At 49.1% G+C, this 23,643-nt stretch overlaps 1 protein-coding gene across 3 annotated transcripts in view; it reads right to left on the bottom strand.

The window, feature by feature from the left end:
• The window catches only part of SELL (selectin L), a 43,681-nt gene that overhangs the window by 16,484 nt on the left and 3,554 nt on the right, over positions 1–23,643 (bottom strand). Inside the window, exons 3-7 of one of the 3 annotated variants that reach the window (XR_008447107.1) lie at positions 21,413–21,802; positions 19,824–19,931; positions 16,455–16,775; positions 14,642–14,808; positions 12,283–13,031 (exon numbers count right to left, since the gene is read on the bottom strand). Coding sequence is in view for 2 of the 3 variants with exons in the window: in XM_054048980.1 (XP_053904955.1) it covers positions 13,009–13,031; positions 16,455–16,775; positions 19,824–19,931; positions 21,413–21,802 (842 nt within the window). In the remaining variant the exon portion in view is untranslated. Of the gene's footprint in view, positions 1–9,089; positions 9,093–12,282; positions 13,032–14,641; positions 14,809–16,454; positions 16,776–19,823; positions 19,932–21,412; positions 21,803–23,643 lie in introns of those variants that run through there. The other 2 variants (XM_054048979.1, XM_054048980.1) reach the window with 2 other exon arrangements.

The raw sequence follows: 23,643 nt of genomic DNA on the forward strand, positions 1-23,643 counted from the left end.
AACCCCTGTTGTCTGCTATGGCCCTCGACTCTTCATGCATCTTGGGATGTGTGATCAGCTGTAACAATCAATTTTTGACACAGCATTACTTATAATCAATCTTGGGGTGTCCTACATTTTTATGGTGCTTTCCCCAACCTTATTCCCTTGGCAAATAACCAATATAGAAATATTCACCGAGGCTGTGGTGAACTGATCAGAGGTACATTCACCTGCAATCTTTCAAACAGATTTCATAGGTTCCTATAACCTATGAAATCTGCATCTGCACTGGTATCATTACCTGAACTACTCCTTATCCACAAGGAAAAAATGCTTTCTTCCCTTCGCAATGGGTCAGGCTGCTCGTGCAGTATTCCTCTCCTGATATACAAGGCAAGTTTCATTTCTTTCATCTGAAAGAATAATCAGATCCAGGAACTGAACCTTGAAAATCAAGAGAAGGTGAGTTCTTGACCTCTTGGCAGCAGTGATTAATTTCACTTTTTTCCTTTCAGTAAGAACCCTCCCAGCTCTTCTAGGAGCTTCCTGAAGTTTTTTATATACTCAATGTTCAGATGCACCTGAAGGTAGGAGAGGATCCATTCGTTTCCACTTGACTGGTACAGAAATGGTGTTTCTCACCTATAGACATGGACAGATCAGCTTCATAAATTCCTTCTAGAGCACAACAGCCTCTGCTCTCCTATCAGGAGAGGTACGATCTGCTGCTGGAACTATCAATATTTGGTATTTATTCCTGACTGGGTTTGCAACTGCTGCTTTGGCACAAGATTCATTTGGTAATAAGAGAAACTTGAAACTCACCTCCTTGGTCCGTGATCTGCAGGGATGTTTACAGCTGGAAAGTGCAACTGGCTGCACTGTCTCAGGTGGCTGCTCTCCATTCCCAGGACTATAGCTACAGAATGCTCTTCTGTCCCCTCTGTGGATTCAGCAGGTGGCCAGGTACACTGCGTTAGCACAGTCTGCACCTGCTTCTCACATTCTTCCCTTGAGAAGTGAGAACAGCAGCAGTTCTTCTACCTGCAAGTTAATAAGATCCATTAATATCCATGTGGGTGCTCTGAGCCTGGGCATTTCTTACCTTTTCCCCAAGACAGTCGCTTTCACTCATTTCCTCCTGGCATGGGTGCTCATCTGATCCCCTCACATCTTGAATGATGATCACCTGCAAACATCAATGTTTCAGAGAATTTTTATTTGTTTTTCTAGCTATGCAGAGCCATCAGTCAACATGTGCTTCATTTGGCTTCCAGATGCTCTTTTCTGTTCACCTCCTTGTCAGTGATTTTCCATTGCCTGGCTGTGATTTTCAGAGGGGCAACCAGCTACATTGTTAATAAATGATGTAGAAGTGGCTTTTTCCCAAACTGGAGACATAAGATGCTTTTCTTGCATCTGCACTGGTATCATTACCTGCCTGCCTGCATTCTTAAGTTCAGCCATGTCTTCGAATCTTCCTCCCTTGAGAGGTCAGCACTGCCTTTCTTTCACCTGAACGTAGAAACAGATTCACTGTGAGGTGCCTTCCTTACCTCTTGATAGAAATGATCAGTTCCCCTTATTTCTTGACATTCGATAAATAAGCAACAATGATCACTTCTGTATAAAATAGAATCGGTTGGACAATTCATCTTTGCAAATGCGAGACCAGGTGAAATGCTCATCTTCACACTCTGGTTAGCTGCACTTTTTGGAAGAAAAAAGGAGCAAAGATCATCATCATTAGTTAGAATTACTGACTACTTACATCTGACTACTTACCTTTTTCTGAACTAGAAGTAAAAGATGCTTTTCTTCCCCGTGTCCAGGTCTTACCTGGCTGACTTTGTTTCTTAAATTCAGCAGCCTCTTATCATCCTCCCTTTAATTGGAAGACCTTCATTTCACCTGAAAATAGAAGTAGAGCCTTTAATTCCTGCCCCCATGCTGTGAGGAGGTGCCTTCCTTACCTCTTGATAGGAATGATCAGTTCCCCTTATTTCTTGACATTCGATAAATAAGCAACAATCATCACTTCTGTATAAAATAGAATCGGTTGGACAATTTATCTCTGCAAATGCGAGACCAGGTGAAATGCTCATCTTCACACTCTGGTTAGCTGCACTTTTTGGAAGGAAAAAGGAGCAAAGATCATCATCATTAGTTAGAATTACTGACGACTTACATCTGAACCAGTAGCTCCCATTTTTATTGCTTTATTCAGTAAAGCAACTTCTTCTGCTCTTTAGAGATGAAGATTTCATCGGTTACATTTCCTCCACCTGAAAGTATGAGCAGAATGATTAACTATTATGGGAATAGCGTATTGCATTTCTTACCTCCTTAAAAGGATGGATCAGCTAATTCCTGGATTGAGCAACTGGCAAGTCCATGTTACTTTGTCTTGCGTCTGCTTGTCATATTCTCCCCATGACAAGTAAAGTCCACCACAGTTCTTCTCCCAGAAAGTAAAATCCACACCACTTGATATACACATGGATGTTTGGAGACTGGTATTTCTTACCTCCTTGTCCGGGACAACCACTTACCCTCACTTCTCCCTGGTAGGAATGACCATCTCGTCTGTTCATATCTCATATTCGAAAAACCTGCAATCAATGTTTGACAGACTTATTTATTATTACTCATTACCAGCTATGAAGAGTCATCAATGGAGAAGGTTCCTTAGCATCCAGATCATTAAGCTTTAAGAGACCTTTCAGTGCTCACCTACTTGTCAGCAATGTTCTACCCCAAGACTTTGATTCTTAGAGGTGCAGTGAGCTTCCGTGGCTAAAATTTGAAGCATATATTTGGCTGCTTACCTTTTTCTGAACTAGAAGTAAAAGATGCTTTTCTTCCCCGTGTCCAGGTCTTACCTGGCTGACTTTGTTTCTTAAATTCAGCAGCCTCTTATCATCCTCCCTTTAATTGGAAGACCTTCATTTCACCTGAAAATAGAAGTAGAGCCTTTAATTCCTGCCCCCATGCTGTGAGGAGGTGCCTTCCTTACCTCTTGATAGGAATGATCAGTTCCACTTATTTCTTGACATTCGATAAATAAGCAACAATCATCACTTCTGTATAAAATAGAATCGGTTGGACAATTTATCTCTGCAAATGCGAGACCAGGTGAAATGCTCATCTTCACACTCTGGTTAGCTGCACTTTTTGGAAGAAAAAAGGAGCAAAGATCATCATCATTAGTTAGAATTACTGACTACTTACATCTGAACCAGTAGCTCCCATTTTTATTGCTTTATTCAGTAAAGCAACTTCTTCTGCTCTTTAGAGATGAAGATTTCATCAGTTACTTTTCCTGCACCTGAAAGTATGAGCAGAATCATTTACTATTATGGGAATGGCGTATTGCATTTCTTACCTCCTTAAAAGGATGGATCAGCTAATTCCTGGAATGAGCAACTGGGAAGTCCATGTTACTTTGTCTTGCATCTGCTTGTCATATTCTCCCCATGACAAGTAAAGTCCACCACAGTTCTTCTCCCAGAAAGTAAAATCCACACCACTTGATATACACATGGATGTTGGGAGACTGGTATTTCTTACCTCCTTGTCCGGGACAACCACTTACCCTCACTTCTCCCTGGTAGGAATGACCACCTGGTCTGTTCATATCTCATATTCGAAAAACCTGCAATCAATGTTTGACAGAATTATTGATTATTACTCATTACCAGCTATGAAGAGTCATCAATGGAGAAGGTTCCTTAGCATCCAGATCATTAAGCTTTAAGAGACCTTTCAGTGCTCACCTACTTGTCAGCAATGTTCTACCCCAAGACTTTGATTCTTAGAGGTGCAGTGAGCTTCCGTGGCTAAAATTTGAAGCATATATTTGGCTGCTTACCTTTTTCTGAACTAGAAGTAAAAGATGCTTTTCTTCCCCGTGTCCAGGTCTTACCTGGCTGACTTTGTTTCTTAAATTCAGCAGCCTCTTATCATCCTCCCTTTAATTGGAAGACCTTCATTTCACCTGAAAATAGAAGTAGAGCCTTTAATTCCTGCCCCCATGCTGTGAGGAGGTGCCTTCCTTACCTCTTGATAGGAATGATCAGTTCCACTTATTTCTTGACATTTGATAAATAAGCAACAATGATCACTTCTGTATAAAATAGAATCGGTTGGACAATTAATCTCTGCAAATGCGAGACCAGGTGAAATGCTCATCTTCACACTCTGGTTAGTTGCACTTTTTGGAAGGAAAAAGGAACAAAGATCATCATCATTGGTTAGAATTACTGACTACTTACATCTGAACCAGTAGCTCCCATTTTTATTGCTTTATTCAGTAAAGCAACTTCTTGTGCTCTTTAGAGATGAAGATTTCATCAGTTACATTTCCTCCACCTGAAAGTATGACCAGAATCATTTACTATTTTGGGAATGGCATATTGTATTTCTTAGCTCCTTAAAAGGATGGATCACCTAATTCCTTCCTGTAACCTACAGCCGTCTGTCATCCTTGCATCTCAAAATATGACCTGCTGCAAAGATCAACATTTGACAGACTGTATTTTTGTCAGGCAACAGGTAAATGAATTGTCCTTGGATTCATTTTGTAACAGGGAACATAAATGCTCAACTTCTGTGTGATGAATTGCTGTATTGGTTTATCTTTTTCTCTCCATACAATCAGCTGTATTGTTAAAACCCTAGTAGGTATAAGTGGTTTCTTTATTCTTGAGTAGAACAAGTAAATACTTCTGTAACTCTCAGAAGCTTTGGTTATGTATATTGCTTAATTCTTACGAAACTGCTTGTAGCCTTTGACAGCAAAGGATAGATTCACTTCCTTCACCTAAAAACACTCAGATTGGTTAGTTTCCACTCCATTGCTACAAGAAGGTGCATTCCTTACCTCTTGATAGGAACAGTTTCTCTTACTAGAGTGGTACTATATGAACTTCTGACAGACAAGATGTAATGATCAAATCAACAGGAATAGTACCAATTGCAATGTCATCTCTTGACAGGTAAGAACCAAGCTGATGCCACTTCTCAGATAGACCATTTGTTCCCTTTCCTTTTTGAATTCTACAAATGCTGGCATGATTAACCCCTAGTAGTTACATCTTGACACAGACAATCAGCATTCTACCCGATGCTAAAGAAATCGGTCCAGGTTCTTACCCCATCCACTGCTTCTGTGCTTCTCCTTTCTCTTCTCTTGCAGCCTCTTTGCCCACTCCTTTTTCATGTCTCTCTCCTCACCCATTCTCCTTTCCTCTTTCTTCTCTGTCCCTTCCTCAGACCCTGGTGTTTCTTTCTCACTAACAACTTCCATTTCCCCCCTCACCTCCATTATCAATACCTCATTTCCTCCCCCCACCCCAGTCTTGTCCCTGCCTTGTTTCCTTCCTCCTTACAAGAATTCTTTCCTTCATCCTTCTGTGTCTCACGTTCCCATCTTTAGCAATGGAAGCAGGTTGGTCCCAGAAGGCCCTGCTCCAACACCCTAGTCCCTGTACTCAGACCTACAGGCAGCAGCCATGTGCTCTGGGCGACATCCTGGTGTGAAATGCCGCAGCCCCTGGTGGCTGACCCATCAATCACTGCATCACAACAGGGAGTTGTGGGTCATCGTCACCAACTCCTCAGTGGGGCAAAGTGACCTGCCCCACATCCCCCCAGGGGAGCTGTAGGGGGAATGCTCTGGCTGGCTCTAAACTCTCAAATGAGTCAAATTACACTTCAGATCTGGACTCACCAGCTGGGGCTCTGTGACAGTGAATTCCAGGATCATGAACGGCTCCTTTCCCTGTGATTTGGATGGAGTGGGACTTACACAGCCCTCACCTATGGAAGCTTACATCATAGTTCCCATCCCCTGCGTGTCCCCACCTCTGGGTTTGTCTAGGTCACCACGCCTACAGTGGAATGTTCCACCTCCATCATAATGGGCCAATTCTGAGCAGTGCTGAGTTCCTGCATCTCCCTCTGGAACCAGTGAGAGCTGTGGGTGCCCAGCCTCTCTCAGGACTAACCCTGTTGGCTGCGTTTCATGGCACCGTGCTGTGCCCTCCATCTTGTGTTCTAGGCTGATCACTGTAGACCCACCCGGGGACTGACAGCCAGTGCCTCCTGTACAAGGGAATCCAGGCAGGGGTTTCAGTGTTAGTGGGAGATGGGCAGATACCAGAACCATCCCTCCACCCTTCCCTGATCACTGGGAGCTCTGATAAAAGGACACCTGTTATTGGCTGTGTGGGTCCATACGTTGTCCTGGCTCTGGCCAGGTAGCTGGCCCAGGAGACCTCAGTCAAACTGCCCAAAAGACAACAGACTTGTTCAGTGGCAAAGACGCTTGTCCAGGTTTGTTGTCGACAAAGCACTGGTACTAGCACCCCATACACTCTGCATGGACATTAGGACATGTATGCTCATGAACATGGACCAGCTCAGTCAGCAGTAGAACTTCCCACTGTCCCCTTGGCCAGATGTACCTTCTGAGACCCCTCTTTTATACACTGATACAAACAAGTTGTGTATTACCCCTCTCACGTGCTTAGTTTCCACCCTGGACCTGTTGGTTCAAACCATCTTCGGGGAGTGTATTTATATTTTAACTCTGTAGTGGGGTATTCTTGTGACTAGCTAGTGCCTAGTATTTATTAGGAGTGTCTCTGTTTTAGCAACACCAGCCACATCCTTACCAAGTTCGTGTACTGGACAGTGAAGTTGTAAGCAAGCATTTGCTTTGTAGCAGATCCTGACTCTGGCTGATGTTTGGTTCAGGCCTCATCTGGTCCCAGGCCCTGTCTTTCAGGCTCTTTCTGCTACAACCGTCATATCCAAACCACCCCAGGTTTGGCTTTGGTTTTCCCAGCAGACGAGTTTGCAAAACCAAGACCCGAACCATCTCCCCTTTTGTTCTTCTCTAGTATTAGGGCCTCTCCAGCCTTGTTTGTGAGTGACCCCCCACCTGTAACTTGGGTTGCCTTGAACTCCCAGATCTGTTGTTCACCCTGACCCCCAGGGAGGAGCAAGTCCCATTGATTTCCACTTGGAGATACTCCTACCTTCCAGTCAGCATCCAGCCCTGACATCGCTGGCCTGAAGCTTTCAGGAGGTTGGGCTTCTAGAGTTTTCCAGTGAGCAGAGTCAGCTCTGGAAACTAATTCCACTGCAACAATTTGTACTTCACTGGCTGGTTTGGGTTTAGTCTGTGATGGTGTAAGGACAATGTTTGTGAGAACTAGAGACGTGTCAACAGGAAGTGGAGATGAAATAGAGTTATTCAGCTATATTGTAGAGGGGAGGTTAATGAGAGCTAGACCTGAAGGGAGCGGGAAAGACAGATCTCTCAATGGTCCCTGATTATCTCACTCAGAAATTTAATTCCATAAAACACTAGCAGGAAATAAGATAGAAGCGGTGTTTTGCTTACTTCTCCCAGTTCAGGATGTGCCCCAGTGTTCCTTATGACCGATTTATGGAAATATTGGACACTGAGGTTGATGCATGGGGCATATTTATATCGTTACTCATTGTTTTTCAGTGTGAAGGGTTTTGGTAACTGTGGAAGACCTGATGACTTTGACACTATGGATAAGGCCTTTAGACCTAATTAGGGCTCTGGTTACTCCAGGACCAGCTGGGTCTATATTCTGTGGCATAGTCTATATCCTTGTGGGTAGAGCAGGTTGGAAATTTTTACAGCAGCTTCATTCACCCTATTAATAATTCATATTTTGACTGACTTGAATATGAAGAAATCTAATATAATCAGCGCAGCAGCCCCTGCGTGGGTCAGGTTTTCCATTCCATGTATTTCACACTGCCCTTGCTTTCAGCTTCAGTCTACTGAAGACTCTTGACAATTAAGTAACTTCAGGGAAGAAGCTGGAGGCTTTGGCTGCTGTGTCGGGGACAATTGGATATTTTGGCAGCTGGGAAGGCATAGGAAGCCGTGTGGCATGGTGGGGTAGGCACACCAGCTAGATGTTTCTGATAGAACAATCGAGTCAGATAGGTAGCAGTGTGCACACTTGTATTGTCATATTTAGAGCTGTAGTCCTAGAGTTGAAGGCCAGAAGGGACCACAGATCATCTAATCTGACCTCCTGTATATCACAGGCCCCTAAACAGCACCCTGAACCCCCACCCTTGGCTCTGGGCCAAAAAACAGAGCCCCGGTCGTAACCATAGTAACCTTGAAGATGCAGGATCTGGTTCTGTGTTTGTGCAAAGCACAAGGAGAACATGCCAGGGTAACTGTATCAGTATTCCCCTTCCCTGGTCCACCTGCTTTAGGCTCCCAGCTCCCAGCCATCACCGCTGTTGGGGAGACTGTCTTCCCCTCACACACACTCCCCTTGACTGGCATGTTAAGACTGCAGAGCCCCCTGATTTACACTTTGACATTCTCCACAACCCAGCCGCCTTTCCCTCACTAGGCTCTGCCCAGTGTATCGCCCACAATTACCAGTTACCAAACAGCTCTTTCTAAGCAAGCACCTAGATTCCTAAGGGGAAAGCATTACAAAGAAAACATTAACAACACTAAAGGAACCGACGCCCATGCTAAGAAGTTTACCAGCCGTCATCCCAACTTCAGTCTTGGGCTCTGGTTCCTTCCAAACCCACAACTGGGTTTTCCCCATGGAAGAGTGTGGGGTAAAGACACTGGCTGAATAAAGGGACAGAGGTGAAAGGGGAGAGAAAAGAACTAGGTTGAAGATGAAGAAATAATTGATAATGGGGTGCATTGCTGTTTACATAACTAGGGGATGACTGTAGCATGAACAAACTCCAGAAAGGAAGAGGGAAGAATGGACAAAGGAAGGGGAGGATAAAAGGAGAAAAAAATAAAAATGGCCCCCTTAATATCTCTGCCACTGCCTTCCCTGTGAGTTTGTTCGAAGTGCCTGCAGTTACTGAATTACACATTGTGAGTCACTCCGGTGCTTTACCTTTGTTCTTTGTTGGTTTCCTCAAAGTAAGATGGATCATTCAGATAAACACTCTGTGGGTTTTGAAAACGTGACCCAGTCCACTGTGCAGGACCCAGAGCAGGAACTCGAGTCGCTCAGAGAGCCTGGGTCTGTGCTAGAAACTTAGAGACAAAACATTGTTACAGAAACCATCTCCCTCACACTCTCCCCTCTCCGTCTGTGTGTTACTGGGGCATTGCATGTACCTTCTGGTAGGGTTACCATATTTCAGCAAGCAAAAAAGAGGACGGGAGGAGCCCCGCCCTAGCCCCGGCCCTGCCCCTCCCACTTCCCGCCCTCCCAGAACCCCCAACCCTCCCCCCGTTCCTTGTCCCCTGACTGCCCCCTCCTGGGACCCCTGCCCCTAACTGCCCCCCAGGACTCCACCCCCTATCTAAGCCTCCCTGCTTCTTGTTCCCTGACTGCCCCAACCCTTATCCACACCCCCACCCCCAGACAGACCCCTGGGACTCCCACGCCCCATCCAACCACTCCCCACTCCCTGACAGCCCCCTCCAGAACTCCCAACCCATCTAAACCCCTCTGCTCCCTGTCCCCTGACTGCTCCGATCCCTCTCCCCACTCCTGCCCCCTGACAGCTCCCCCCTAGAACTCCCAGCCCCCCACTCCCTCGCTCCTTGTCCCCTGACTGCCCCCTCCTGGGACCCCTGCTCCTAACTGCCCTCCAGAACCCCACCCCCTACCTAAGACTCCCTGTTCCTTGTCCCCTAACTGCCCCCTCCTAAGACCCCCCCAACTGCCCCCCAGGACCCTACCCCCTACCTGTACCCTGACTGCCCAAAACTTTCTCCACTCCCCCCAAAAATCCCCCCCAAGAACTCCCGACCCCCCCCCCCGTTTCTTGACTGCCCCCTCCAGAGCCTCCCTGCCCCTTCTCCTGCCCCCTGGCCCCCTTGCCCTGCTGCTCAGGGTGTTGGGCTCTGTGCCAGCCGGACACGTGGCTGCGCTCCCCAGCACAACAAAACCCGGTCCCTATCCCTGCACAGTGCTGCCGGACCGGGCTGCAGGGGAGAGCTGCCGGCTCAGAATGCAGGGCGGATCCGGCTCCTCTACAGCTGCTCCGGAGTCCAGCCCGGGACTTCCCTGCAGCCCTCCCAGCCGCTCGCTCTGCTCTGCCGGGGGAGGGGGGAAATCCCGGACATTTTGAGTGATTTACAAATTCCCCCCGGACGCTATTTTTAGCACAAAAAGGAAGACATGTCCGGGTAAATCCGGACGAATGGTAACCCTACTTCTGGAGGAGGGACGGGATGCTAATGTATTTCCTCTGTCATCAGCCCTTTGAACTCACCCCCCTTGGAGAGGTGCACATATACTACTTCAAACTGGATTCTCCAGGGACTAATAGACAAAGGGATAAATGAACAAACTTTTGGATAAATAGCCTGGTTTTAAACTGGCTCAGGGCCTTCTTCCAGCCAATGGGCAGAACCCCTGGTCCACAGAGGGCCCCAGCCCTGAGGGAAGGGTTGGAAGGACAGGGGGCTTATGTTGAGCTGAAGCTGTGATGAACAAGGAAATCCCTTGGGTGGGGCCAGAGCCCATGTTTGGGTTGGGGTGATCCCTCGGCCCACGCATCCCTCGTTCCGTGCCATCTCCTGCAGCCCCCATTGGCCTAGAGCGGTGAACCGCGGCCAGAGGGAGCCACGATCGACTGAATCTGTGGACGCGGCAGGTAAACAAACCGGCCCAGCTCACCAGGGGATTTCCCTGAACAAGCGGCAGCCCTAGTTTGAGAACCACTGCCCTAGGGCCCAAGCTGGACTGTAGAACCGCCGTGTCCCCATTGCTCACTAGCCTGGATACCTTTGACAATGCTTTGCTAGTGAACAGTGAACCCCTCCAGGCTCTGTTCACTCACAGCCACCAGCATCCAAAGTCAGGCCCAGCTGAATCCACGAATGCTCTGCCCAGCTAGTCATGAATAGACACAGGGCGACACCTATATATCCCTCAGGCCCAGCCTTGCACCCCAGAACTGTGCATCTTGACTGCTCAGGACCCCCCCACCCCCGAATGGTGTAAACTTATTAAAAGTCCGTCATTCCATCAAAGGGTGATGAACATGCCCCAGCCTTTAACGTGAGTAGAGCTCCCCCAAACACTCCAGCCGAAAGCACCCTGGCTTAGATAAACAATGAAACAAGCTTATTAACCAGAGAGGGATTTTAAGTGATATAGGCATAAAAGTCAGCATTGGTTAGAAAAGAAAAGATTGTGGTTGTATCCTAACTCCTAAACTTTACCAAGCTGAATAAGATTTGAAAGCAAAAAGGGATCTCTCTCCCCAAAACTTTCCGCAGGCCATACTGACTGGAAGGCTTTCCATACAAGACCGCCCCTCCCCTCCCCTCACACTTTTCAATGTTGGTTCTTTGTCTTTCACACACTCTTGCCGCCATGTGTTGAGATGGAGAGGACAGGATCTGGGGAAGCCATTGTCTTATTTATACCCTCCTCCTCTCTCTGAGGATTACCTGCACCCAATCACGATTACCCAATCAGGATTACCTCCACCCAATCAGTGCGGGCAAGAGCAGAGGAAGATTAAAAAAAGGATTGCATATTTATAGGGACATCAAGAATAGCCAGAGTTATGAGAATTTTATTAAAACACTTTGGAAGTGCATAGCCTTATGCGTCGCGTGTAAGACAATCTAACTATTAGAGAGCAGCATGTGAAAAAACAATTAAAAAAAACAATTATAAAAATATGGTCCTTTATAGAGGCTTCAATCCTGCAAACCCTTAAGCAGGTACTTAACTGTACCCCAGCTGACGTCAGCAAGGGGGCCATCTGAACCGACAGAACAGCAATTCCCAGCAGATGTTTCCATTTCCTCTTTAACTGACAAGCAGCTGATCCAATTATAGGGAAGAGGGTTTTTGGCCATTGTTCTGAGCATCTTCACTTCAAGGGTTCCATGAGTCTCAAGCACGGGTAGGCAAACTTTTTGGCCCGAGGGCCACAGCTAGGTGGGGAAATTGTATGCACGGCCATGACTATAGGGCTGGAGCATGGGGTAGGGGTACGGGAAGGAGTGCGGGTGCGGTTTGCAGGAAGGGGCTCAGGGAAAGGGGTTGGAGTGTAGGAGGGGTGCAGGGTGCGGGCGGGGACTCAGAGCAGGGGGTTTGGGTGCAGGAGGGGGTGCGGGAGGAGGCTCAGGGGAGGGGATTGGGGTTCAGGAGGGGGCTCAAGGCAGGGGGTTGGTGTGCAGCGTGTAGGAGGGGTTTGGGATGTGGGTTCTGGCCCGGTGCCACTTACCTCGGGTGGCTCCAGTGTGGAAGCAGTGCGCAGCAGGGCTAAGGCAGGCTCCCTGCCTGCCCTGGCCCTGTGCCGCTCCCAGAAGCAGCCGGCATGTCTGGCAGTGGCTCCTGGGGGTGGGGTGGGGCAGGCGACTCCGCCACGCGCTGCCCTTGCCTGTGGGTACGACCCACGAAGCTCCCATTGGCCATGGTTCCCCGGTGTCTGTGGGCGGTGTCTGCAAGCGAGGGCAGCGCACAGAGCCCTCTGCCCCCTCCCCACCATGGGCTGCAGCAAAGTGATGCCGGCTGCTTCCGGGAGCGGCGCAGGACCAGGGCAGGTAGGAAGCCTGCCTTAGCCCTGCTGCGCGATGGGGCTGGCAATCCTGCGGGCCGGATTGAAAGCCCTGACGGGTCGGATCCGGCCCGCGGGCCATAGTTTCTGCTCCCCTGCTCTAAAGTGATTGCTAGGTAGCACAATGGGGAAACTTTAGGTGACAGAAATGTTTGTCTCATATTTTCCTATGGGTCGCATGCCACTGAGACTGCCTAAGCCATCAGCAATCACCGGGTTCTGCTGCCTCAAAAAGGGGTGTCAGAGAGGAGTCTTTTTATTCTGAACACCTGTGAACTCCCTTCCAATTATCCAGCATCCCCTCCCCTCCCCTCCCTTCCGTTCAGTTCAAGGTTTATTTGCAGGTGCAGAATCTGGCAGGCACGATGGTCAACACAGTGCTGGGGGGAATGCCTGGGTAACAGGTGTCTGAGAGCTCCATCTCCAAGGGTACGCTATAACAGCTGATCCTCATATTGTCTGATTGACAGCAGCTGTGGGGAAATCAGACTCAGTAAGTTAGAACCTAAAGAATACTCCTGCAGTACGTGCATTGCACTTGTCCAAGTGGTTGCATTAGCTCCGTGCGTGCCAGCCAGCCAGAAATAAACAGGGCACATTGGAAAGACGCAGCGACATGAAAATATCATCGGTGCTGTGAAAGGGAGACCTGCGAGGTAAAGGCTTTCAGGAACATTTACAAGATGGAGACCTAAACTCTGTGCTTCTGGTTCTGAGATACCCGGATTTAATGTTAGACACAAACCAGCACAGACAGGCCAAGAAAACAGTCCCAGTCGTGTCTGAAACAGCTTTTCAATCTCAACGCACTGGGACTGGGAAGTTGCCCAGAAGGAAAAGGCAGAAGGACCTCATGTGTAACTCAAGCTCTGTGGCTGATTCTGCACAGCGACTGCACTGAAGACATTTCTCTCACCCCTCTTCTCTGAAATCACGCACTCTGCAACAATCATCACCGCCGAGATTATAACAAGGGCCCCGAGAACCATCCAGATGACGAAAACAACGTGTGAGGCATTGCTCCCTGTGATGTTATTGACATGAACTGTGTCCGTATAGATCATTGTTGCAACCAAGGTCCTATAGTTGCACCAAATCTTGTACAAAGGAGGTCAAGTAAGGTGTCTATGGAAAGGTTGTAACTTACTGGTTATGATTATGCTGTCTGTATGTGTGTATCATTTTTGTATTTGAAGTTATGAATATTGGCTATGTACTTGTATCTCCATGTGTTTGATTCTAAGTAGCATCAGTGAAGTATTTGATCAGCTTCTTGAGAAAGAACTATTCTGAGTGAGTGCCCAATCAAGAAACACTTAAGTGACAATGGACTTTGGGAGACGCCAATCCACATCTGAGCTTTCCTGGGAATGTTCAAACTAGGATGTAAACAATGGTGTCGGCCTGCAAAAAGCTGAATCATTCATGGACATGTGACTTGCTCAGGTGGCTACAAACTCCATCTTGATGCTGTGATTTTGCACAGAAGAACAAAGGGGTTTCCGCCCACACGAGAGAGAATATAAAAGGCTTTGGAAACCCCTCCATTTAGTCTTCAGCTGGCTCAAGAGATGGCCTCTCCATCCTGAAGAGATCTTTGAAAGAAATTGGAACAAAGGACTGTAACTACAAGGGTGTGAGTGATTGCTGGACCCAGGCCATAAGCCATAGCGTTGGTTTCAAAAGGATTGGGCCCAGACTAGGAAGGAGTCTAGTCTGTGAAAGAAGCTTATTGGGCCATCTCTGAGGGTGAGATTTACCTGTATTCAGTTTCCTACTGTATTAGGCTTAGACTTGCGTGTTTTGCTTTATTTTACTTGGTGACTTACTTTGTTCTGCCTGTTATTACTTGGAACCACTTACATCCTACTTTTTATACTGAATAAAATCACTTTTGTTTATAGAGGGCAGACAATTTATGAGTTTACCCTGTATAAGCTTTATACAGAATAAAACAGATTTATTTGGGGTTTAGGCTCCTAGAAAGACTGAATACTGGATGTCGGGAAAGTCCCTGTTAACTGAGAACCCCTTGGCTAAGTGAATCTTAGTTTCTGTGAACTGCAGGGAGGCGTGGCCCAACCTCTTGGTCTCTGCTGGAGCCGACTGGTGTGTCTAACTCAGCAATACAGGAGTGGAGGGAAACCAGGTCTGGCGGGGGAGGAAGTGGTTCTTCTCAGTGGTATCCCAGCACACCTAGTGACAGCCTTGAGGGATTTTCTGTGACCCAACCCGTCACACTCCCTTTATCTGAAATCAAGAAAAACCTGTCAGTGTGGGATGCAGGGACAGAGAGGGACAGATTTGCCTCTAAAGGAGGGACAGAGACTGATGGATAAATAAAGGGACGGCAGAGACAGTTTAAAGATGTAAAAACTGTTTCTCCCCCAGCCCTTAATTTCCCATCCCCTTCTGTGTCACAGGCAGTTTCCTGGGCCTCCCTTTTTGCCAGCAGGTTCCTCTTCATATGCCAGCTGCTGGGACCTGTGGGGTCACCAGGCTGGGTTCAGCCCTCTGCCTAGGGGAACCTTCCCATGAGGCCAGCCAGCACGCTGACTCTGCCGCAGGAGTAGGAAATCCCTAGCAGACCAAGACACTAGAGACCTGGCCAGAGAGCAACGCTCCCCTAACTGACCCCATCAATAGTTTCCACCCTAGACTCACAAAAACTCCCCCAATTCCCCTGAGCCCAAGGGGAAATGGCTTCATTAACTCTGCACCTGCCAATCCAAAGGATAAACAGGACTCCATACCTAGGCTAGCGGGATGGATCTGTAACTGGACAGGGACTGGCTCAGTAGGGGAGGAGGGAAACCAGAAACCCTACAAGGTTTGTATCTCTTAACATAACAATAGAATAACAGGGGGATTCGGAATGTACAAATTATCTAAAGCTCCTTGCCAGTGGTCGCCATTACAAAATCAGCATTTACCCTTGTCAGCACGCAGCAGTGCTGAAATGCCACACTGCTTCCTGATGCTTGGAACTGGCACCGGATTGCAGCACTAACTAGAACCTTCACCACCTCCACAAAACAGTAATTCTGTTGACAACTGCTGAACATGTGTATTTACACAAGCATCAGGTTCAGCTGTGGGTGTCAGTTAAATGCATTAAAAAAAAAAACCCTACTCTAAATGCTCCACTGCACACACAATTCCCCCTCTTGGGAGAGGATGAGAGAGAGAATGGACCACACCTGGCAGATGTTAGTCACATTGCTTGATGCATGGCTGGAAGCTGCTCAAACCCAAGTTTTTTTAAAGGTATTTACGCATTGCAGTGCTGAGTGGAGCAAAATCTACGTGACTTAGCAGCCTCCATTTCATTTTCAAAAGGGACTTAGTGCCCCATTGACTTCCAATGAGAGAGGCTCCTAAGTCACTTAGGCCTTCCAGTGCTGAGTGGAGCAGTGCCTAAATACCTTTGCAAATCTGGGCCTCAGATACTATGATGAAAAGGGCAGTAAAAGAACCGATGTAGAAAAAAGAGGAACAGATTCTCGGGTGCACCGAGCGTTGCTCCAGACGCCTTTATGCCCGGCCCGGCCCTGCCCAGTCTTTGGGCGCTGTCATAAAGAAGCTCAGAACTGGGCATAATTTAGAGCAGCTTAAAGGACTCCTGGCCCGTGTTTGTCCCTGGCTCTGTCTCTCAGGCCGGGCTTCACTTGTAGTGAAAGAGGTGCCAGGGCTCAAGCAATTGTTTTTTACATTCATAACTGATGCCGCAAGCCCAGGAGGGCCGGGGCTATGGATTGCCAGGCCTGGCAAGCCCTGGCACAGATTAAGCACTGCTCTCAGCACGGCTTTCCCTGCTCCTGCTCCCTCGCTCTGTGGGGAACTGATAGTATCTGGGTCTCATAGTAGGAAGCACATAGGAGACTGCTGACACTTACTGATGGTCACCTGGGTTCCGGCTCCTGACACAGACAGGCTCCTTGCTGTGATCCCCACCTCACACAGGTAGGTTCCTGTATTAGATGAATTCCCATTCTTCAAAGTGAGAGAGGCAAACCCATTGTCCAAATGCAGGGTTGTGATCACATCGCTGTCATTCACCAGCTCTGTCTTTAGTGCCTCCGTCCCATAGTTATACCATCGCACATACATGGTGCTGTGATTATTGACTGTCTTGAATGTACAATTCATGGTAAGTTCTGAGCCTTCGAAATCAGTGACACTGGTTGGGGTTTGATTCACCATCAGGTCGGTAATTTCTGCAGGAAGAGAAACACAGATGATGGCACCTTCATTGAGAAATAGTTCAATGTGCCAGCAGACAAGGGCAGATGTACAAAATGAATCTCTCCAGTCCTGCTGTTTAGTTTCCCCGGCTTGTTAAGAGTTTAAACGGATGTTGTTTCGTTTGGCCCCATATAGAGCTGTATTGTGCATCTCAAGACTTTTCTGCTCTGTTTAGTGAGCAGGTAACCCCAGAAGCTTCAGTCTAGACAAACCCCCTCCAACAATGTGACGTCTTACCCGAACCTTGTGTATGCCTGACACGCCTGCCAAATTCCTTACACTCAAACCCTTCTTGAGACCTATTTCCCTCCACCAGCCCAATGCAGGGCAAGAGAGAGGGTGGCCAATTCTCCTTCGTTACAGAAAAATGGGATCCACTGAAGGACGTGCAATGGGCAGTTCTGAGAAGTGATGCACTTCTGCTGGCAAGGCAGGGGAGTGAGAATCAGGGTGCAACCGTTATTCTGGGCAGGGCTGTGCTTACACCATAGCGAGAGAGTGTCAGCAAGTCTTTAGCGCTGGTTTTACGGGTGGAAACTTCAGCAGTTCCAGGGCCAGGTGGCAGCTGAGCAGGGGGTTTGAGGATCTCCATGGCCCCCAGATGTTGGATTTAAGGGCCTAAAGCCCTGAGTGGATTTAGTCCTTTAATTTCTCTGTGTCTCACTTCCCAATCTACTGTTAGTACGTCTGCCCGATCTCCCCCTTTTGTCTGTCTTGTCTCTTTAGAGTGTAAATTCTTTGGCTCAGGGGCTCTTGCACTATGTCCATCTACAGTAGAGCTGATGGCAAATGTTCTGGCAAAACTTAGCTTAGACTGAAAATGCCAATGCACTGAAGAGAACTGAGTCACCAAATTTATTACAGATTTGACTCCACTTTCGTCAAAACACACACCGGTTTCTGTTGCTGTTCCAAGATCCACAGGGTTCAAAAAAACTAGATAAGTGCCTGGAGGATGGTCCATCAATGGCTATTAGCCAGGATGGGCAGGGATGGGGATGCCAGAGGCTGGGAATGAGCGACAGGGGATGGATCACTGGATGATGCCTGTTCTGTTCATTCCCTCTGGGGCACCTGGCACTGGCCACTGTCAGAATACAGGATACTGGGCTAGATGGACCTTTGGTCTCACCCAGTCTGGCCGTTCTTATGTTCTTCTGTCCCACGAGCCCCAGCTCGGGGAGTCGGGAGTTGAGTCTCGGGGCGGGTGGGCTCCCCACGCTGTGGCAGAGCCAGGTCTCTAGGGGCTCTTGTTGTCTGCTAGGCTCCCTGCTCAAGCCAGGGCTCTTGGTGCTTCCAGTGTCCCTGTCATGGAGCTGGAAGCCTGGAAATTCCAGGACCAGCTCCCCAGGGTGCAGCTCTGGGGTCGCTCCGCCATGCAGACTGCCCCGGGCTGGAGATCCCAGGGCCTCTAGAGTCCTGGGCCAGTGACTCCCCAGGCTGCTCTACTTGTAACTGGCCTCTGGAAGTCCTCGGGTCCCTGGCCCGGGTGCAGTCCTGATCCGACTTGGTTTGGAATGAAGCCAATTCTGAAACAATGAAATTTCTCACAAACTGAAACCACTCTAGTGTACAGGGCCTAGCACAGTCAGCCCCACATGTTGGTTGAGGCCTCTAAGCCTTTTGCAAAGCAAACATTCAACAACAACCTATTACTGAGCATACGACTTCATCCTGACTCTGCTCAGCCCTTTGTGGGTTTGGGTTGGACTCTTTGGGGGCTAAACTAGAGAGATGCCCATGTTTTGTTACTTCTGTAAGTCAAGCACATTGCATGCACCAGGGACTCTTTGCATTCCTCTGTCCCCCACAAGGTCCCTGGGTGCCACCCTTCCACCCCACTCTATTTCAGGGACTCCCTAGCCCCCACCCTTTTGCCAGGAGCTCTGTGTCTCCCCCATTTCTTCCACACACACCCCCATGCCACAGTCCCCAATTCTGCCCCAAGCCAGGAGTATTCTGTGCCCTAATTCTCTCCCTTTCCACCATTCCAGGGTCCCCCATTCTCCCTGCATGCTCGGGGCTTTGGCTGTATCCTCATTCTAGCATTATCCCCAGACCAGGTCCCCCAACTTCCCCATGTCAGGGGCTCTGTCTGACTTCCCCTCCTCCTTTCCCCAATGTTATTATTTCTCCTCTTCCTGCCCGGGACATAAATCATCCAGTGTGAGCATGTTACACTCTACTGGGGGAAGGAGCAGAGATGAGACGGGAATGTTTTTCTACTGGGAAGTGTTAATTGGTGCCACTAACTGGTTCTTTGATTTAGACAGTTACAGAGGTGGCTTTGCTCCAAGGTGTTACTTTTCCCCCTTTGGGTTTTCTGATTTCCCCAATATCAACAGAGTTCTGCCCAGTGATGTCTTCAATACTCCCTGAAATGTTGGAAATAATGGGCTGCGGTGTTTCAAATTCTTGTGTCACAGACCAAGAGAAATGCCATCACGCTGAGTGCACTGTAGCTGTGTCAGTCCCAGGATATTAGAGAAACAAGGTGGGTGAGGGAATAGCTATTATTGGACCAACTCCTGTTGGTGAGAGAGACGAGCTTTCGCTCCATCGAGCTATTCCTCGGGTCTGGGAGACGTACTCCCAGAACCGCAGCAAAATGCAACGCTTAAACTCCCACACAGATTTCCATCACAACTTCAACAACCACCACCCACCCAGCCATTAAACTCTCTGGGGAACACTCCCACACTAGCATCAACTTCCTGGACACCACCATCCGCTTCAACAACGGAACCCTACAGCCAACCCAAGACAAGAAACCCACAGAGCTGGGAGGCTGCTGGAGACCCTGAGGAAGCCGAGGACTGTCCAGGACTGCCAGGGCCATTTACAGACCCGAGCACAGAGGAGCTGCAAGTCCTGACAGAGGCCTTCTTCCCCAACGACCCTCTACAGAGCCAGGTATGCCCTCAGGGGGAGTTGGGACCCTCCAGAAAGTAAATGCAGTGACTGTAGCAGGCCCTGCAGCGGGGCTCCCTCCCCTAGTGCCCCTGTTCGACTGCCCTTACCGTGTTCACACTCAGGCCCGTAGAAACCAGGGTAGCAATCACAGGTGTAGTTCCCGATGGTCTCCACGCACTCGCCACGCTGGCTGCAGGAGGAACGCTGGCAAGACACTGCAGAGATACAGCTGGGTTAGGATCCACCCTAACAGCTCCTTAGCGCCCAGTCAGACCCCACGCCACTGCCTGGATCCTGCACTCCATCCCTGCTGCATTTCTTCACTGCGGGATTCTGTCAGAGCCTGTTAAAGTCATGGGTTAAAAACCTGCTTTCAAAGGCCTTGGCCCTGGCCCTGCAAGAGCACTCGGGGCCTAGATACCATCCTGGGCACCCAAGCTTTGCCCAGCCAGGTGGCATTGGCACCTTGCCAGAAGCTTGGAGGCAGTGGCTGCTTTGCACAGACGGTCACACTGCTCGTGGACCCAGAGGCGCTGCCTGTGGACAGCGCTGACCTGGACGGGTAGGCTGCCCTCTGGATTGAGATGGAGCGTTGCATGCTGGGCCTGCAGGGGACACACCCAGGCATTGATCAGAAGGCAGCATGTGCCACGTTTGGCTATCAGGCTGTGCTTTGAACTCCCTGTCCCCCTCCACCGCCCCGCACTGATTGCACTCCGAAGAGGGTAGTAACTCTTTGGCAAGGAGACTCCATGCATCTCCCCAGGGCTCAGAACAGGTGCTCCTGGGACCAAGCGCCTGGCATGTCAATTTACAACGGGACTTTGTGATGAGAGGAATGTAGGGATCAAAGCAAGACTCATTCAGAACCCAGGCTCAGCTCCCGTCTGCGTGGTCCATTTGTGAGGGAGAACGTGGAAGGCAGGACTTTAACTCCCCAGCCAAAGGAACCAGCGAGGCACAGAGAGCAGTGAGTGCTCCCAGGCACAGGTGTTACACACAGCAGCTAACATGCAAAGCGGGTGCAGGCCTGTGCTGCCGGCCACGGGACAATATCACTAACGCCTCACACCAGCTAGCACTAACCAGGCCCTTGGTGGCTGTCTCCGTAGAGAAGTCAGGACTCGGTGGGCCATGGAGACCGACTGACCCTCAGATGAGGGTTGAGGCACTCTAGCTGGGTGGGTGGGTGAAGTTCCTCTGCCCAGACAGTACCTCTTTGTAACCGCGTGTCTGGCCCTTTAAGGGCTAGAGGCCTGGGGCCAGCCAACCCTAGTTACCAGGTAGGCACAGCTGAGCAGGGGTCAGCTGATGTCCCTGGACAAGTGGCAGGAAGCTTCAGAGAAGGGGGATGCTCAGGGAGAGACAAGCCAGGAGGCTTCTGCAGGAAACCCTTCACCGGGGGCAGGGTTTGGGCCTGGAAGGAAGCCCGAGCCAGAGGGCTGAAGAAGGCTGAGAGCCAGGGAGAACAGACTCCAGGCAGTAGGGAAAGACTCCAGCCAGGCGAGGCGAGAGTGGCTTGCGGAGCAACCTCAGACCACGAGGGGGCATGGGAGGCGGCCGGCCCATTGACACTCTTCTATGGACAATTAGGGACTTCATTCTCCAGAGCTGTCAATGCAGCAACTCTCCCCAGCCCTACACGTGTTATACAGACCCACACTTCCATAGAGAATGACAGTGGTGGGGTGGTTACCTTGGTAACACAGCGCCTTCTTTTTCTTTTGAGAGTTCTCATCGTTCCATCTTCCACCATCACGATCCCTCTTTATGTAAATCTCCACACAGTCTAGGTTCCTCCCTTTATTGTTGGGTTCCTTGTTAGCCCAGTTCTCAGCCTCCTTCGTCAGGGCCTTGTTGGTGCCAACCCACGTCCAGACATTGTTTATTTTTCGTAGCCCAATCCAGTAGTATGTTCTATGGCGGGGTAAGACACTGTTGAGATAAGCAATTTCCCCCTGGTTCTGGATTGCTACGAGGTCAGTGTAGAATGACCTGCAAAAGTTTCTGGCCAGCTCCCAGGAGTAATCAGATTTGTTACCATAATGGTAGGTCCAGGCTCCCACTTCCACCTGAGTCACTAGCACTGTTGGAAAGAGTAAAAACAGGCAAAGTTGTGTGACAGTCAGTGACAGAGCTATGAGTTGACTATTGATGGGTGACACCAGACTATATCTTATATCACACACAAAGGAACTGCATTAAAAGAACATTATTTAGGTTGCAAAGTCAAGCGCTCAAACGTTAGGAAATGCCACTATTAAGGTTGCCCATGTAACTGAGTTCAGCCCCCTTGTGCGCATGCACGATAGTATAGTCTTTAATGGCATGATAAGGTACTATTTTTCTATAGGTCCTCACTGCCTCACTCGGTGCAGAGGATGGACGGTGCTCACTGAATGAGGAGCTATTCAATAGTGTGTTTTCTCCTCACTGGAGGATGTGTGACTGCTCCTCCCTCCTGCCCCAGCCTTATTTACTGCACATTATACAAACCTTGCTCTGAAGACAGAATTATTCATTTCCCCAAAGGCTTTTCTATAGCGCTCATCATGCCAGTATCTGAGTGCTTCACAGACATGAATGAGTTTATACTCACAACAGCCCTGGGAGATGAGAGGGGGGGTATTATCCCCATTTCACAGATGGGAACAGAGGCATAGAGGCACTGGTTCTCAAAGGTATTTAGGCACTTAACAGCCATTGACTTTATTGCAAGTTAGGTGCCTAAATACCTTTGAGGAGCTGGACCAGAGAGATTAAGGCCGGAAGTAATTTTGGGTGTCCCATTTGAGTAGAGCCCTGCGCGGATACATAATTATCTCCACAGATGCGGATATCCATGGATCTAAAGCAGATACCGCAGACATGTAGGGCTCTAGTGACAACGAGCGAGACAGGCGCACATGCTCCCGGTCAGGAGACACCGCTTGCACACACTAGTGTGACCAGAGACAGCTGCCAGTCAGTCTAGTGCCCGCCCCGGTGGGCAGGGCTGGAGGAGGTACAGCCATGCCGGAGGAGCTGCCTGGGCTGGGTTCCGGCTCCTGCGACGACAGCCCGACATGCTGCTTCTTTCGCCGCTGCGGTTCCTGGCCCAGTCGTTGGCCATGGCCCTGCGGGTCTCACTCGTTGTCACTAGAGCCCTGCGAATCCGTGGAGATCTGCTTTATAGCCACAGATATCCGCACCCGCGGATATACATTGTGTATCTGCATTTGAGACCCCGAGGACCGGATTTTCTGGAGTATTTAGTATTCTAAAGCACTATGTTCAGAGCACTGCTCCCATTGACTTCAGTTGCAGCTGTGAGTGCTCAGCACTTCTGCAAATCAGACCCCAGGGTCTCCATTTGAGCACCCAGAAAGTGAGGAACACACATTCAGTGGCCACCCGGGAAAAGTTTGGTTTAAGTGACTTGCCCAGCACCACATGGGAACTCGGGGGCAGAGGCAGGGATAGAATCCAATTCTCCAGGGCGGCAGTCAACAGCCTTACCCTTGAAACCATCCTCTCTCTTCTTGCACCCCCCGCCTCATTCATCACACCTTCCAGCTCCTGCAACAGAAGGGGTAGGGCTCCTACAGACAACAGCTTTTCTCACTGTACAACCTGCGTTCATTCCCTAGCGTAGGTCCATCCTGTGCACTTAGCGAGGCAAGGGTTCTGGTATTCCCTAGGGTATCAGTGCTTGACTTTGAAACGTTAACAATGTTCTTTTAAAGTAGGTTTTTCTGTAGTGTGTGTGTGTGTCTGTAACTTCCTACGTTTTTTAAAAAGAAAACTGTAAAAAACAGAAGATCCATCACGTGGCATCATAGTGACACCAATATGGATCATCAGCAGGGTTAAAATCCTGAGATCCCGTGCACAGACCTCTGCCACTTGAGCGAATGGAGGAACCAATAGCAGTAGCAGGTTGTCATA

The sequence above is a fragment of the Malaclemys terrapin genome, chromosome 14 (genome assembly GCF_027887155.1).
Source record: "Malaclemys terrapin pileata isolate rMalTer1 chromosome 14, rMalTer1.hap1, whole genome shotgun sequence".
In the NCBI taxonomy this organism is placed as follows: domain Eukaryota; kingdom Metazoa; phylum Chordata; order Testudines; family Emydidae; genus Malaclemys; species Malaclemys terrapin.